The sequence below is a fragment of the Asterias amurensis genome, chromosome 20 (genome assembly GCF_032118995.1).
Source record: "Asterias amurensis chromosome 20, ASM3211899v1".
In the NCBI taxonomy this organism is placed as follows: domain Eukaryota; kingdom Metazoa; phylum Echinodermata; class Asteroidea; order Forcipulatida; family Asteriidae; genus Asterias; species Asterias amurensis.
The window spans coordinates 8,436,063-8,451,921 of record NC_092667.1 but is presented as its reverse complement, the minus strand read 5'-3'; the positions used below and the strand labels follow the sequence as shown (position 1 = coordinate 8,451,921).

Sequence of the window (15,859 nt, the reverse complement as noted above, 5' to 3'; positions counted from 1 at the left end):
TTTCAAGTCGCACCTAATAAAATTTTGTCATAATTTGTCATTTTGAAACCCCGTCAAATGTTGGATGTTCTATTAAACTATTGACCCTTTTAACATTATGTTGTTGTTGGCATCGTTACGAAAAACTTTGATCCATAAACTATAAAAGTTTGATCAAACAGTACAAATATTATACACAATTTCTGCACATCCTTTTTGTTGAAATCTTCACAGTAAAACTTGTCATGAATACTATAATTGTTGTTTCAGCAGGGATGCGAGTAAGCTACTTTTCTTCAGGACTAGAAAATCCAACGAGTGATGTTACCTATGACGTTATTGCTGATACCATAATGAGCACTGCACGAACCAGGGCACCAGCCATTTCACCAGTCACTTCACCGGCCACTACACCAGCCACCACACCAGCTACGGCACCAGCCAATTCACCAGCCACTTCACAAGCCACGGCACCAGCCTATTCACTAGCCACTTCACCAGCCACAGCATCATCCATTGCACCAGCCACTTCACAAGCCACGGCACCAGCCTATTCACCAGCCACGGCATCATCCATTGCACCAGCCACTTCACAAGCCACGGCACCAGCCTATTCCCCAGCCACTTCACCAGCCACGGCATCAGCCACTGCACAAGCCAGACCGAAGATCTTGGTTCAGAAGAAACAGTTTACTGCTCCTATCCCGATTCCCTTGTCAGAGTTCGACGATTATGTCAGCAAAAAGAAGAAGGAAACATACAAAAAAGGCAATGGGTTTCTGTTTGATTATGAGGTGAGTCATGTGATAATGTGGTTCTGTAATAAAACCATGTGACGTTGCTGTGCGCTTTTTAGCCAAAGTAGACCCCTCAAAGCACCTCATGATATTATCACTAATTGGTATTACACATTATAGTCCAATGCACTTGACTGCTTGCAAGAAACGCTCATTATGCTGAGCGAGATTTCATACTAGTTTGTGTTAACTGCAAGATGTATGTGGGTCTATAGTGCCGAGTACTGATGGCGTCAATGTGCATTCAAAGTAAAGCCCGGTTCATCATCATGCGAATGCGAATGTGAAGCATATTTACGTGTAAAGCCCGGTTAATATGCTTCTCTCACACTTGGGCGAATATATTCTTGCGAATATGGATATTTGAAATTCGCGGTAATTTCGCCCAAAATTTGCGAATTGATAGTGAATATTTTCACGTTCGCCCTCGGTCACCCCATGACCTGTCCGTACCAATATGTTACGAATTTTTACGAATGCTTAACAATGCTAGCCAATGATTGCCAATGTCTTACAATAGCTTACGAAAGTTGCCAACGCTTACGCACGCTTTACCAACGTTACTAATGGCTACCAATGCTTACTAAAATCTACGGCAAATGACTGTCTTCGCAACATTCGCTGAAATTAAAAAGCGCTTCCCAATGTTGTTTCAAACTGTTGCGGTAATATTAGAGTAAATGTGCTTACGAATGAAAGTATTTGACAATCGCTCATACTTTGCAACATTCGCCGTGTCTTCGTAAGCGTTCGTAACCAGTTCGGAGCGGTTACCCGTCATGCCCAATCTCCTTACGAAGATCGGTCAATTTACAAACCGGTTTGTTAATTTCAGCGAATGTTGTGAAGACGGTCATTCGCCTCGACATTCGTTAGCATTAGTAAGCCATTGTTGACGTCTGTAAGCATGCGTAAGCGTTGGCAACGTTCGTAAAGGCACCTGTAAGACGTTTGTAACCTTCGCGGGCCAGAGCAAGATTTGCCCCGGTACATATAGCAATCGCGGCCGCGTAATCCATTGTTCGGAAATTAGTCAGAAAATAGCAAGACATTGGCAACAATGGTAAGACATTGGCTTTACTTGTTTGAAATCGTTGGTAAGCTCAGTCGCGACGTGCGCAACGTTCGTTGCCTATTTGTAAGGCATTGGCTAGCATTGTCAAGCATTGGTCATATATTGTTAAGGAGAGGTCGAGGGACGACCGAGGGGTGACCAAGATGAAAATATTCACCATCCAATCGCAATTGTTTGGCGAACTCACCGCGAATGTAAACATTTTTATTCGCAAGAATTTATTCATAATCGCAAGAATATTTGCCACATTTTGATTGAGTGATCTTCGAAAAGAGGTGGAGAATGACTAGTGAACGTTCCGAAATTGTTACCAACGCTTACGAAACACGGCGAATGTTGCGAAGTTTGAGCGATTGTCAAATATTTCCATTTTGTAAGTCCATTCGCTAGCATATTTTCCCTGGTGTGAGAGTAGCAATACTTCCTGCGAATGTTGACGTCACATATTCGCAACGAAATTCGCACTGAGTTGAGTTGCCCTCAACTCACTCGGACTCAACTCACTCTAGCGAATGGAAATATTTATCAATCGCTCAAACTTCGCAACATTCGCCGTGTCTTAATAAGCGTAGGCAACACATTCACTACATTCACATGTCGTTCTACTCCTTACGAAGATCGGTCAATTTATGCTGTTCTCACACGGCAAATATGCTAACGGAAGGAAATATTTGACAATCGCTCACACTTCGCAACATTCGCCGTGTCTTCGTAAGCATGGGTAACAAATTCGGAACGTTCACAAATTGTTCCCCACCTCCTAACAAAGATCGGTCAATTTAGAAACCGGTTTCTAAATTTCACCGAATGTTGCGAAGACGTCATTCGCCGTCTATTTTTGTAAGCATTGGTATTATGCGTTAGATATTGGTAAGGAGAGGTTTCAGGACGACCAAGAACATATTCACTATCAAATCGCAACTTTCGGGCGAAATCATCGCGAATTTCAAATATTCATATTCGCCCAAGTGTGAGAGTAGCATTAAGACGTCACAAATTCGCAACGAATAATTCGAAGCAGTTGAGCTGTGCTCAATTCCTGCGAAACATTCGCTACAAACACGGCCCTGTGACGTCAAAATGTCCTTCACATTCGCATTTGCAGGAAGTAGGAACCGGGGTCTAGAGGCTGTCGAAGCGATGACAATGGGTGGCGCAGTGTTAAGGGGATTCCTACTAGTGGAGCAAGCCCTTGGGATAACGGTCAAAAACTGATATAAGTACTCAAACCGAACCTCCAACTTCACGGAGCCCTGATCAAATTATCATCTGTCTTAAAACCACAAAACGAGGCCAGTTCCCGTTTGAGAATTTGCTACCAGCCCAGTAGCCTTGGGATAAGGAAAATGGTTTCAGCAAGAATGCTTACAATCCATTTACGTAAATGACCGATTGAAGTCACAGTAAAACCACTATACAAAGAGAGGATGTTCAGAGATTTAATTTGGCTAATAGGAAATTCACGAAATGCCATGATGCATTGATGTATGCTTGCACAAAAGTTAAAGTCACCTGGAAGTGGTATTTTGCCAAAACAAAGCGCTTGTCACGAATATTTGTGTTTTGATGAGTGGTTTGTGAATGAACAGTTAACTAAGGTTCTAAAAAAATATATTTGAGAGTAGACCCCGACCCGAGGCGCAAAATTGTAAGAGAAAGTGCTGCACAGCGCTGAAAAAGACGTCGGACCGGACCACTAGGCACTATTGCTCTTGTGAGTCTAACCAGCCATGCAGACTGACCCCATCTGTAGTTGTTTTGCTGCATCCAGCAGCAATACAATTGGTCGGCATTGCCGGAAATATGCAAGAAGAATTCCTTTTTTTTTCGAAACGTACATTCTCACGACTTGGACTTGCATGTACTTTGCACGTGTTTTTACTCAACACATCAAGGCAAAGTCTGCCTCGATTGACGTCACAAAAGGGGTACGCGGAGTCAACCCCCAAACATTTACTAAAAACATTGTTTTATTGTTACTAAACAATACTCTTATGTTTGAACAAAAAAAAACATTTCCAAGTGACTTTAAGATCAGCTTTATAAATCCCTGTATGTTTATGTACAACTCTCCCCGATTCAGCAAGCAAACCAATATTGCTATGTTCTGATGAACACTTGCCATACATTTCTCGCTGTCAATTTGTTTTTCCAACAAACCCATCTCTAATAGCCATGTGGTAAGATGCATTACATATTAACCGAATCATTCTGGTTGTCTTGATACAGAATCTAAATTTGGTCACCAACATTCCGAACCCTGACATATTTAAAGGAGGTTGGCAACCAGACAACGTTAAGAAAAATAGATTTCCAGGCAAACTACCAGGTGAGGTTTGATTCAGTTTATAATGACCTCTCAGGGAAAGGTTGTGCTGTTTATAATAGCAAAGCAGCTTTCTCTATCTACCAAACTGAAACAAAAGTTATTCTCCCAGCAGTATTTATTAACACTTTAAAAGGTGTTGCTATAAAACCTACGCCAGGGTGGCGGGATATCTTTTTCAACCACACTGTCACCAATTTAAAGCTTGGTTGAACCAGCTCAAGGCAGGCATGATATTTGTAGGCCTCACTGAAGGATCTAGTGAAGCACCAAACGGTGAAATTAATGTCATCAACTTTATATTTTTCAAGTTGATCTGTACCGACCTCAGTTGATGACATCAGGAAAACATGGATCCAACAACCACATCAATGCCTGCTTCCTCAATGTAGGTAACATACTTGAGTGATTTTTGTTGTTCCTTCTTAAAAACTCAACCACTAGAGAAATATTTCGATCTTCAAGGTCACTGAAAAGTCATACGAGTAGCAATTCTCCACAGTTTTATTTTCATATGAAAGCTGACTGGTTTTAAAAAGCATACCGGAACCAATCCTCAGAGAAATGTTCACATCTGAAATTAATAATGTTTGTATTTTTTTGGGAAAACAATGATACACTCTCCGTAAAAGCTCATTGGATCTGTATTTTTTACGCTGGGCTTGAATCGTAACAACTTTGTCTTCCAATTTTGTAATTTTACAGAGTCCTAGCTACAAGGGACAGTACATTACTACCCCAATGCCCTTACCCCACACAATCAGTGACATGTGGAAAATGGTCTATGACTACAAGTCAACTTGTATCGTCATGTTGAATACACTAGAGAAAAAAGACCACGTGAGTACAAGTTGTACTTAAAAACAAATTGAAATTAATTTGACCATTAAAAATATCTACATTTAATACCGACTCCCAATGTAGCACACCCAAAGTAGTTTATGTCATATCATGTAAGAGATGTGGGCTACAATGTGCGGGAGAGACTAAGACCAAACCCAGTCTTCGCTTTGCGAACCATTCTCTATCCACTTCAACAGCCCCAATGCATCTGAAGAAGGTCTGGTTTGGACCGAAAGCTAAGGCCATCTACCCTACTCATAATAACGGCATAAATAAGTACAAACAAATACATATCCATTTATAGAAAAATAAAAGAGGGTAAAGGGATTAAGGGAAGGATCCAGAAAGAGTAGGTGGCTGTGAACCAATAGGACCAAAGTGGTGACAAAGGCTGATCAGTATGAAATGATGGATTACTGGATCATAAAAGTGTTGCTTGGAAAATTAATTTCGAAAGTCTACTGTATTTTATAAGAACATTTTTACTTTTAAAAACTCATTTGTTTTGCGCATGTTTATATTTTAATCATTATCTCTACTTGTTTTCCTTCCCACATACGTGTGTCAAGTATTGGCCAGAGAGAGACTCTGCATCATATGGCAATCTGACAGTTACTCTACAGTCTACCGATAAAGTGGGACCAAACATCATCATACGCTACCTATACCTGGCCAACAAGGATAATCAGGTATCAAGCTAGAATAATTCTTTAAAACCGTGCATTGTGTCAAACCAAAGCTGTCTAGATAAGTTACTGCGGCTGCGACTTTGGCTGTCGCTAATTTAATAAGATATGGATTAAGGCTGTCTCAACTGGTCACTGCGAATGTGGCTGTCGCTAGTGGTGTTGCTATGGGTATCCAAGCTTCAGTGTATGCTCAGGTAATGATTAAGCGGTAGCCTCAACCTCTACTTAAGATATGGCTTAAGGCTGTCTCAACTGGTCACTGCGGATATGGCTGTCGCTAGTGGTGTTGCTATGGGTATCCAAGCTTCAGTGTATGCTCAGGTAATGATTAAGCGGTAGCCTCAACCTCTACTTAAGATATGGCTTAAGGCTGTCTCAACTGGTCACTGCGGCTGTGGCTGTTGCAAATGGGGTTGCTGTATGCATCTTATGCTTAATCACATGCTCAGATAACGATGAAGCCATAGCCGCAGCCAGTACTTCAGTTATGGCTTAATACTGTAAGAGTTGATCACTGTGGTTCTGGCTGTTGCCGATGATGTTACTAATTATAAGGGGTACCTAATTTTTTGATGTGCAGGTTAAACGACCAAGTCGTAGCCACTTATTCAGACATGGATTATAAGATGTGGTGGCTTTTAAAGCTTCCCTGGATGTACTCCCACAGAGTACCATGCTTGGAAATACAAATTATACGGTTTGAATAATTACTTTAAAAACACTGGAATTAAAGGCCTCTCGCTGTTGCATTTTGCCTTGTTTAGCCTCGAGCAAGGCAATGGATTTGTTTGAATTAACTTTTTTTTATTATTATTTTTTATTTGCGCCACGCCTCTGTATGCGGGTGGGTCGTGCGATGCGGTACTCAATTACGCAGAGTGTGTATTTTGTGGGTTTACGCCCTTTTTTTTCGGAATGAAGAATGCGATTGCCTTGAGCAAGGCTAGAAGTCCCTTCGAAAGTTTCCAATAGTTTTTAAGATTTTCCATTGTTAACTTTACAAATTAATTTTCATATTAGTGCAAAAAGTTGTTTTTTAAAAAGAAAACGAGTTCACTACACAGGTCTGTGCTTGCTTAAATGGCAGAACTGTTATACCTACCGAAACTATCAAATGTTACATGAATCGTTGGTGTCTTGACGATAATGCCTTATTTGAGGCATGGCTACAACGGCATATACACAATACACAATCAGGATACAGTGTGTTTGCACTGACTGACTTTCTAATTGCAGAAGTTTTTAAGATTTGGTTTCATTCTTGCCATTGATACACAGGAATCCCGTCTGATTTGCCACCTTCAACTCATGAACTGGCCCATAGATGGCATACCATCATCACCCAAATCCATCGTGGAATTGGTTACAGCCGTTAAAGAGTGGCAACTCGAGCATAAGGATGACCGAGTTACAGTTCAGTGCATGTATGATGTTTGGTCATTTTCTTCCGCTAGTTTTAAAGAAAAACACAATCCAACAACTCGTTAAGTTTCAAACATATTAGAGATTTTGTGCCCTTTCTTTTACAAATGTAATGCATATTGCAAGAACCCATTAAAATGAACTTGGGAAAATGTGGTGGGCTGAGAGAGTAACTTGTTCATTTTTCAACTATTTTTCAACCACATCACCTCCTTTAAACGTCGATAACATCAGTCCAATCCTTTTATTGATATAGTCGGAATCAAAGCAACAACTTGTAATCCTAATTGTTATTAGTTCGTAAAGTTCCAATTGAAAATAAACAGTACTTCTTATTCAGGATCCAGATTTAATCAGAAAAGAAAACACAATAAAACTTACAGTAAGAATAAGATAGAGACTGATTTTTATTTGCGTTTTAGAAAACCCCAATCATCTGTGTACACCTCTTTACAAATGATGTAATGGTTTTGTTCTTAACAGTGATGGTGAGGGCGTCAGTGGAACATTCTGTGCCCTCCTTAACGTCATAGAGAAACTACAAGTTGAAAATAAAGTGGATGTCTTCCAGACAGTCCAGAAACTCAGAGTCTCTTGTCATGGATTGGTGCAGTCACAGGTAAGTTGACTTTACTATTGGGGCATCGTCTCATATGGCAAAGTATACTTCATCGATTGGTGCAGTCACAGGTAAATTGACTTTACCATTAGGGCATCGTCTCATTATTGCAAAGTATACTTCATGGATTGGTGCAGTCACAGGTAAGTTGACTTTACCATTAGGGCATCGTCTCATTATTGCAAAGTATACTTCATGGATTGGTGCAGTCACAGGTAAGCTGACTTTACCATTGGGGCATCGTCTCATATGGCAAAGTATACTTCATGGATTGGTGCAGTCACAGGTAAGTTGACTTTACTATTGGGGCATCGTCTCATATGGCAAATTGTACTTCATGGATTGGTGCAGTCTTAGGTAAGCTGAGTTTACCATTGGGGCATCGTCTCATTATTGCAAAATATACTTCATCGATTGGTGCAGTCACAGGTAAGCTGAGTTTACCATTAGGACATTGCATCATGGGGAGCAGAGTAATACTTCATGGATTGGTGCAGTCACAGGTCATGGATTGGTGTAGTCACAGATAAGGTGACTTTACCATTCGAACATTGCATCATGACGAGCAAAGTGTACTTCATGGATTGGTGTAGTCACAGGTAAGGTGACTTTACCATTAGGGCATTGCATCTTAGGGGAGCAGAGTGTGCTTTGAGTGTACTTATAGATAAGCTGACTTCACCGTTATGGCGAGTTTACTTTGGTATATTTTGGCAGCCGAGTTTTCCATATGCGGCCAGTCTCTGTTCCTCAAACGCATCTGGCAGCCTACGGACACCATTGGCCAATTTTGCTTATCGGAAAATGGTTACCTCCCAAAGTTCAGTTTTTGCATATGTTCCCTCTTAACTGGTATCCCTGTATTTGTGGCTTAGCAGTAAGTATTTAAGCAACATTTTCTGCTAAACAGCAAAACACAAATTATACACTGAGCTAAGATTGTTCTTAAAGGGGGTGTGTCAACTGATCAGAGCAGGCTATGATCTCTAAGACAACAGTACCCATATTTTCTAGATACGGTCAATGCATGTAAACTCATTATCAATTATTATTCTTTATTCAGAGTATTATTGTTTCTTTTCTCTCGTTTTCGTTTCGTTCAGGAGCAGTACGAGTTTATATACGAGGCCTTACAGATGTATTTGGGCGTTAACGCTTTGTACGCAAACCTTTAGACCCCCCACCCCCATCAACTGGTTCCTTGTGGAAGCTGGTACCGTAACGATCGATCAAGGAATGATAGAAAGTGGTCTACTTCGTAAGACGATCATACTTTTGTTGTGGTTAATAAAAAGTGTCTTATTTATCCGAAAAGTATTTGAGTTTTTGGGAAGATGATATTGTTTCGACTGGTTTCATTTAATAACTGGATATGTATATATATATGCTATCGGGGAACGTCGTATGACAGAAACGGTGCACTCTGTCACTTGTCAATTGCCAAAATGTATAGACAAAACAATTCTTGACAATTTTGAGAATAAAATTAATGTTTCAGTTTGTTTTTAACTCACTACAGGGTCTGATTAAATTAGAAAATTTATTTTGTGTACATTTGAAAAAGAAAAAAAAAATATTTTGCAAATATCTGAAATAAATATCCACATTTTTCTTTGTAGTTGGGCCTACTCTGACTCGGATGAACAATTCAAAGATTTATATTTTAAGATCCGAGCTGCGTAATAATTTGCTCCTTTGGCACACCTTTCTTGAGATATGTTCTGTATCTGACCTGAACCAATGAGGTCAAACTCAGGAACTCTTAGCGTGAGCAGAATAACGCAACTGAATGTACAATCATTCTATCAGAATCTAACTGTATTTGCGTTGATTAATTTTTGCTTTTAGAAAGTAGGACACATAGACTTTAGGCCTACTATTTAATCAAACAAATTAATTTGTAAATAGCTGTGTCTTGCAATTCTCATGCATTACATTTTGGTGGATTTAATTGTTGGAAGTAAATTAAAAGACTAATTTAAGGGGCTAAACATCCGAACTTAGCATTTTTAAAGAATGGTAAACATTTAAAGAATATACATGTATTTAGTTTATTATTATGAAACATATCATACTGTCTGTTTTCATAACTTTATCCTTGATTTGACTGAAAGTTATCATGTGAGTATTTCGATCACTGTGCAGAACGTTTTCTTTAATTGTATGTATATTATTATGAAAAAAAATAAGCCTATGCATTTATTTTACATGCCTTCAAAAATAATGTATTAATTCAAATGAAATAATGTATTAATTCAAATGTGTACTTGAAAGAAAATTGTTGTACTGAAAACGAATCTGAATTACCGATGAAAGTGTTGGTTATAATATTAAAATACTCAGAAAACACATTTTATTGCATTATTTTTTAGGCATGCTGTATACACAATTTCAACGCATTTTCAAAGGGTTTAAGCCTACGCCCCAGTTTTATAAAGCCGTTTGTCGGTAGTGTTTAGAAAATAATTAAGCGAAATATTGGAATGAGAACCAGTTGCAAGAATGTAAATTTTATTGAATAATAATAAGCTGCTATTTCACACACATCATTTGTATGGAAGTGACAATTTTAACAAGCACTCACTTCACTTTACAGTGGTTACCAGGTGATGTCCACTAACCAAAACAACGTTAACGTCACCACTTTATTCCCTCCCTCCACATTGAAAATTAGGCTAAATGTAAATTCAGAACCGTTTGTAATGATTTTGTTTTAGATATAGGCCTACTATGTTCAGTTTAACTATCTGTAACTTATAGCAATCTTGAATTTGAACTTGTATCAGCAATTGTCGTAAATAATAAATGTCTGCTAATTGTAGCAATTTTAGGAAATCATTTATTGAGTGCCCAACAGAGAAGGAAATGTGGTGAATCAACTGATATGAATATAGGCAAAACGTTACGGCACCAGGCCAAAAGGTAAAACATTGGAGATGGACACATGGCCGGAAAAGGGACCTAAATTATTATGTTATTAAGGGGAAGACAACAACAATGTGAGACCATTGAAATTTGGCAAAGGTTGAGGATTGAATGGGAATGCTGGCCCACTTAAGTCGTTCCTTATAACTTGCTTGGCCTTTAAAAAATACCAGTTGTAGCTTCCACACTGGTAATGGTGCTGCAAAGAGGATGAGCTTGCCGTTGGCACCACTGCCTGTTGTACCGCCTGATTTATACCTCCAAACATGCAAATGCTTAGCCAGTGGGGAACACTGCGGGTTCCACTACCCCGTTCCCCAGACCCAGTCCCAATCCCAAATGGAAATGTCGAGTTATGACACTGTACAGGTTGGTTGGATGGAGTGTTTATTAAACCCAGAGGATGAAGTGGCATGTATTGAGAACCAATGACTTAAAGGAACACGTTGCCTTGGATCGGATGAGTTGGTCTATAACTGAGCGTTTGTAACCGTTTTTTTTATAAAATGCATATGGTTGGAAAGATGTTTTAAAAGTAGAATACAATTATCCACACAAGTTTGCCTCGAAATTGCGTGGTTTTCCTTTTACTGTACGAACTTACACGGTCGGCCATTTATGGGAGTCAAAAATGTGACTCCCATAAGTGGCCGACCGAGTTAGTCGACGAGGTAAAAAGAAAACCGTGCAATTTCGAGGCATGTTTGTGTGGATCATTGTATTCTACTTTTACAACATCTTTCTACCCCATATGCATTTTATAAAAACAGTTACAAACGCTTTTCAAAGACCAACTCGTCCGATCCAAGGCAGCGTGTTCCTTTAAGGAACGTATTCGTTTACCTCGGAGACGAATTTTAAATTTTTAATACGATCGAGCACTTGGTCTTGGGTTTGGTTGTATCGATCTCTTCTATCAATGCGTCCACACGTCTCTGCGATGCGATACACAATGATGATTACGATATACAATTACATATTTACGTAATTTCTTTTTGGGTAACCTTTTTTGCGTATCCTGCCTTTGAATCGACAGATAAGGATCAGAACTGCTGGAAAAAAATACAATTGGATCACCATAGCAACGTGAAGCTGAGATTTGAAAACCTCAGATGCTTAATTGTTTTATTTAAGTCAACCGTTTACCTGTTGATACCAGAGTAGGCTAAGCGTTAACTTTTTACCTGTTGATACCAGAGTAGGCAAAGCGTTAACTGTTTACCTGTTGATACCAGAGTAGGCAAAGCGTTAACTGTTTACCTGTTGATACCAGAGTAGGCAAAGCGTTAACTGTTTACCTGTTGATACCAGAGTAGGCAAAGCGTTAACTGTTTACCTGTTGATACCAGAGTAGGCAAAGCGTTAACTGTTTAACTGTTGATACCAGAGTAGGCAAAGCGTTAACTGTTTACCTGTTGATACCAGAGTAGGCAAAGCGTTAACTGTTTACCTGTTGATACCAGAGTAGGCAAAGCGTTAACTGTTTACCTGTTGATACCAGAGCAGGCAAAGCGTTGTTCATGCAAGTTGGAGTTTTCTAGCGTTGCCTGCAAAATTGTAAATTTAACTCGGCGAGTGAGTCTTAAACATCTTTCTTGCATTCTCCTTTATTGTAAATCATAAAAACTTTAGTTTTACTTTTCACAGTTGCCTTTTATTTCGTGGTATCGAGCTGCAATGAAGATTTGATCTGCCCCTCCGAGTGGGTCATATTTGGCGAGTCATGCTACAAGTCAGTGATGGAGAGAATGACTTTTGATGACGCAGTCATCACATGTACCGACATGAGAAGCCGTGTGGCAGTCCCTATGTCACTCCAAGAGCATCTATTTATCTGGGAGTTGGTCAATGCAGTTGATTCAGAAGCAGTTTATATCGGCTGTACTGACAAGGAGGAAGAAGGCAAGTGGTTGCAGCCTGGTGACGGGGGTGAGGAATGTAGTTTCTTCAACTGGTATCCAGGAGAACCCAACAATGCAGGGGGTGAAGATTGCGCGTTCATGAATCCTGATTTCAATGTTCGCTGGAGTGATAATACGTGTATCTGGCCAAAGTACGTGGTCTGTCTGCGACCTGCCGTCGCACAACCACCCCGCAAATCCGTCTGCACTGCCTGCAAGCAGACACCAACGGCCACTTCTCATCCCACTGCCTGACCGGTCATGTCATCGAGTAGGTACCGATCAAGGGCGTGGTTGCGTGTGGCTCAGCGTGCCGGGATGAGCCTAGATGCCGCTCCTCCAATGTACGACTTGGACGCAGCAGCAAAGAGCAGCTCTGCCAACTCAATGACGTCACTCGCAAGGAAGCTGATAAAGAGGATATTGAGATGGATAGTATACAAATATTGACTGCTTCGAGTGCTATGGTTAAAACTATGACCCCCGAGGTGATCCCCGGAGCGTTCTATACTTCCCGAGGTGAAGCCGAGGGAAAATAGAACGCTCCGGGGATCACCGAGGCAGTCATAGTTTTAACCATTGCACGAGTAAAAGCAGTCAATATTTGTTTTATAACACCCCAAACATTTCTAAATACTGTACTTTTAAGTTACAGACCTGAATGCTACAATTCACGGACGACGCGAATACAGATTGCGAAAACTTTTACTGTGCTGCATGTAGTGTGATGTAATCGGAAATGTTTACAGACTATTAATTTATCATCCTCGTACACGCAACGGACGTCTGGGTACTGCACGCCGTGTGATAGTATTCGGACTAGCGCATGGCAAACCGATGCACTATCACACGGCAAACCGATGCACTATCACACGGCCGTCGTCTAGTAAAACTAAGACATACCATGTGACGCGCTCTAAACCAATGAAAAGGCAGAATATTGGTAAGGGGTGTTATAATTCTTGTTATTATTTCAACAACTGACAATCTACAAAAGAACAGACCGCAGGAGAAACAGTCGGATTGACAACATTGTGAATTGAGAAAGGATTGTTATATCAATTAATAGCTCCAAATGATTATGATTATCAGCGAAAGATATCATGTTGCGGTGATGTATAGAGTAAAAATAATTGCCCTCCACAATTCCCCCCCCAAACGTCCCTCCTTTACTTTAGCAGTAACATTCAATGTTATGCCATTTGTTGACGTCATACCGTCTTTAATATTAACAGTGAAGATTACTTTTCAAAGCAAAATAACCAAACATTAATTATGAAGGCAACATAGACGATGTAAAGTCTCAGACTTGAGCATTTACCGCCGGTCACCAATCTTTACATGTAACTTGAATTCACAAATAGCAGACCAAATACATCCATTGGAAAAACAATTCCGTCGCGTTTTAAAATTTTCCGTCGCGTCAGACTTTTTCCGTCGCGTCAGAGATTATTCCGTCGCGTTTGGAAATTATTCAATGTATCCTGCTGGGCAAAGTTATACAGGCATCGTGGTTTTTTGTTTGAATGGAAAAAACACAAAAAACTTGTGCAATAGTATATCCATTGATGCCCTAATTACCTTCACTTATGGGAGGTATGCATGGATGGACGTCGCAATCTCCACAGCACGCACTGATCGTTTGGGTTTTTAGGCTTTTTGCACAATCTTTTTTTGACTGGCCGCTTCAAAAGTTTTAACAACCATTTCTTCGACGTACAATTCACAATGATCAAACCACGTGACTCACCTGTCAGCTGAGCATTCTAAAAATACGCTTCAGAAAATTCTCTGACACGACGGAAAATTCTAAAACGCAACGGATTTTTTATTTTATTTTTTTTTCAAAGGAGTGGCACATATGAAACACCCTTTTCACTCGATATTGTGTGTTTCTGAGTTCAAAGTCAAGAATGGAAAGCCTCAACTCGTATACCTTATTACTTGTACCTAGATCATACGTAACCGTTTTCTGATGGCTGGACGCTATAACCAGTTCAGCTTGAGACTTCATGATCAGAATGATAAAAGCGAACGGATACACGGCCCCATTTTGCTCAAATGACCAATATAAAACACGACTTCTTTTGTTGCTAAATCACGGCAGTTTGCGGTTTAATGGCTTCTGACAGGCACCCCCGAACAAAGATATTGACAAAATTGGGAGACCACCAACATAGGGCTAGATAGCTCAGTTGGTAGAGCGCCGGCACGTTAAACCGGAGGTCGTTGGTTCAAATCCTGCTCTAGTCAAGTTTTCTTTGTTCAGTCCTAAATCATTTAAAAATGTACCCAGTCAGTTTCCCTTGTGGTTTATTATTTGATATATATATATATATATATATATAAACTGCGCCTATAAAGTATCTAAACACTTGCAAATTGTCAGATATATCGGAACCTGAAATAGTATGCCAAAAAATTATTATTCATTTCGAGTCACCGTTAATTTCTGCACATTTTGACACATCTTGTGTTGCGCTACGATGTTGTTTGGTGGATTTATGGACACTTGAGTGGCTTAAGGTCGAATTTCAAAAGTTGTAAAAGCCCCTATTCAAGCTAAATCGTTGTATTGTGACGAGTAAGATCAGCGTTTCTTTTGCCCACCTTTTATAAACGATTTTTTTGGTCGCTTGTTTGATAAATCGGTTGTGATGAACATCAGCAATAATTGTCAGTAACCAAGCAAAGGGGTCAAAGATGGGAGGCTTACAACAATATGGGTTAAGAGCCAGAATCCCTGATTATGATGGGATAGGGAAAGGTGGTTCAAGATAACAGGAAAGATGGCTCAAATGACCAAACAGGAAAGAGGACGGATCGTTGGTTTGATAGAAGCCGGTACGTCGATGCGAGCTGCAGCTCATGGTTACAACGTCACCAGCGACGGTCAGTAAATGATGAAATGGCTACCAAGCTCAGGGAAATGGGGACGACCTGTCAAGGAGTGGCCGTCCGAGGGTGACTTCTGCAGCAGAAGAAAGTGAACAAGTCCAAAAAGCCTGACACCACTCTCGAGGGATTGCGACGCATCCTGATCAGGAAATGGCAGGGGATTGACCAGGTACAGATCAGAGGTCTCATTGGGAGTATGAGAAGACGACTCCTTGGCGTACAGGACAGTGATGGAGGACACACTAAGAACTGAGGACAGGATATCAGCAGTTTTAAAGTTAAAGATACGGCAATAAATTTCATGGTCAAGTAAACGAAACGAGTTTGTGTCTTTTGATTTTGTCTGTGTGTGGTGCTTGTGCGAGTTCCCTTCTGGAATTGGGGT

The 15,859-nt window shown here is 40.2% G+C and overlaps 2 protein-coding genes across 5 annotated transcripts in view; both read left to right on the top strand.

Moving 5' to 3' along the window:
* LOC139952520 (receptor-type tyrosine-protein phosphatase F-like) overlaps window positions 1-10,549 on the top strand; it is a 35,040-nt gene extending 24,491 nt beyond the window's left edge. For 2 of the 4 annotated variants that reach the window (XM_071951670.1, XM_071951669.1), the window contains exons 18-25: window positions 250-773; window positions 4,081-4,180; window positions 4,489-4,565; window positions 4,883-5,017; window positions 5,590-5,709; window positions 6,988-7,133; window positions 7,615-7,750; window positions 8,854-10,549. In XM_071951670.1, coding sequence (XP_071807771.1) covers window positions 250-773; window positions 4,081-4,180; window positions 4,489-4,565; window positions 4,883-5,017; window positions 5,590-5,709; window positions 6,988-7,133; window positions 7,615-7,750; window positions 8,854-8,925 — 1,310 coding nt within the window. In that variant the 3' untranslated portion in view covers window positions 8,926-10,549. Of the gene's footprint in view, window positions 1-249; window positions 774-4,080; window positions 4,181-4,488; window positions 4,566-4,882; window positions 5,018-5,589; window positions 5,710-6,987; window positions 7,134-7,614; window positions 7,751-8,853 lie in introns of those variants that run through there. The other 2 variants (XM_071951671.1, XM_071951672.1) reach the window with 2 other exon arrangements.
* A 336-nt stretch (window positions 10,550-10,885) lies between these two features.
* LOC139952697 (perlucin-like protein) lies at window positions 10,886-12,831 on the top strand. Its single transcript, XM_071951899.1, has 2 exons — window positions 10,886-11,090; window positions 12,323-12,831. Exons 1-2 carry the CDS (start codon window positions 10,886-10,888, stop codon window positions 12,829-12,831), a joined length of 714 nt encoding a protein of 237 aa, XP_071808000.1.
* The last annotated feature ends 3,028 nt before the right edge of the window (window positions 12,832-15,859 follow it).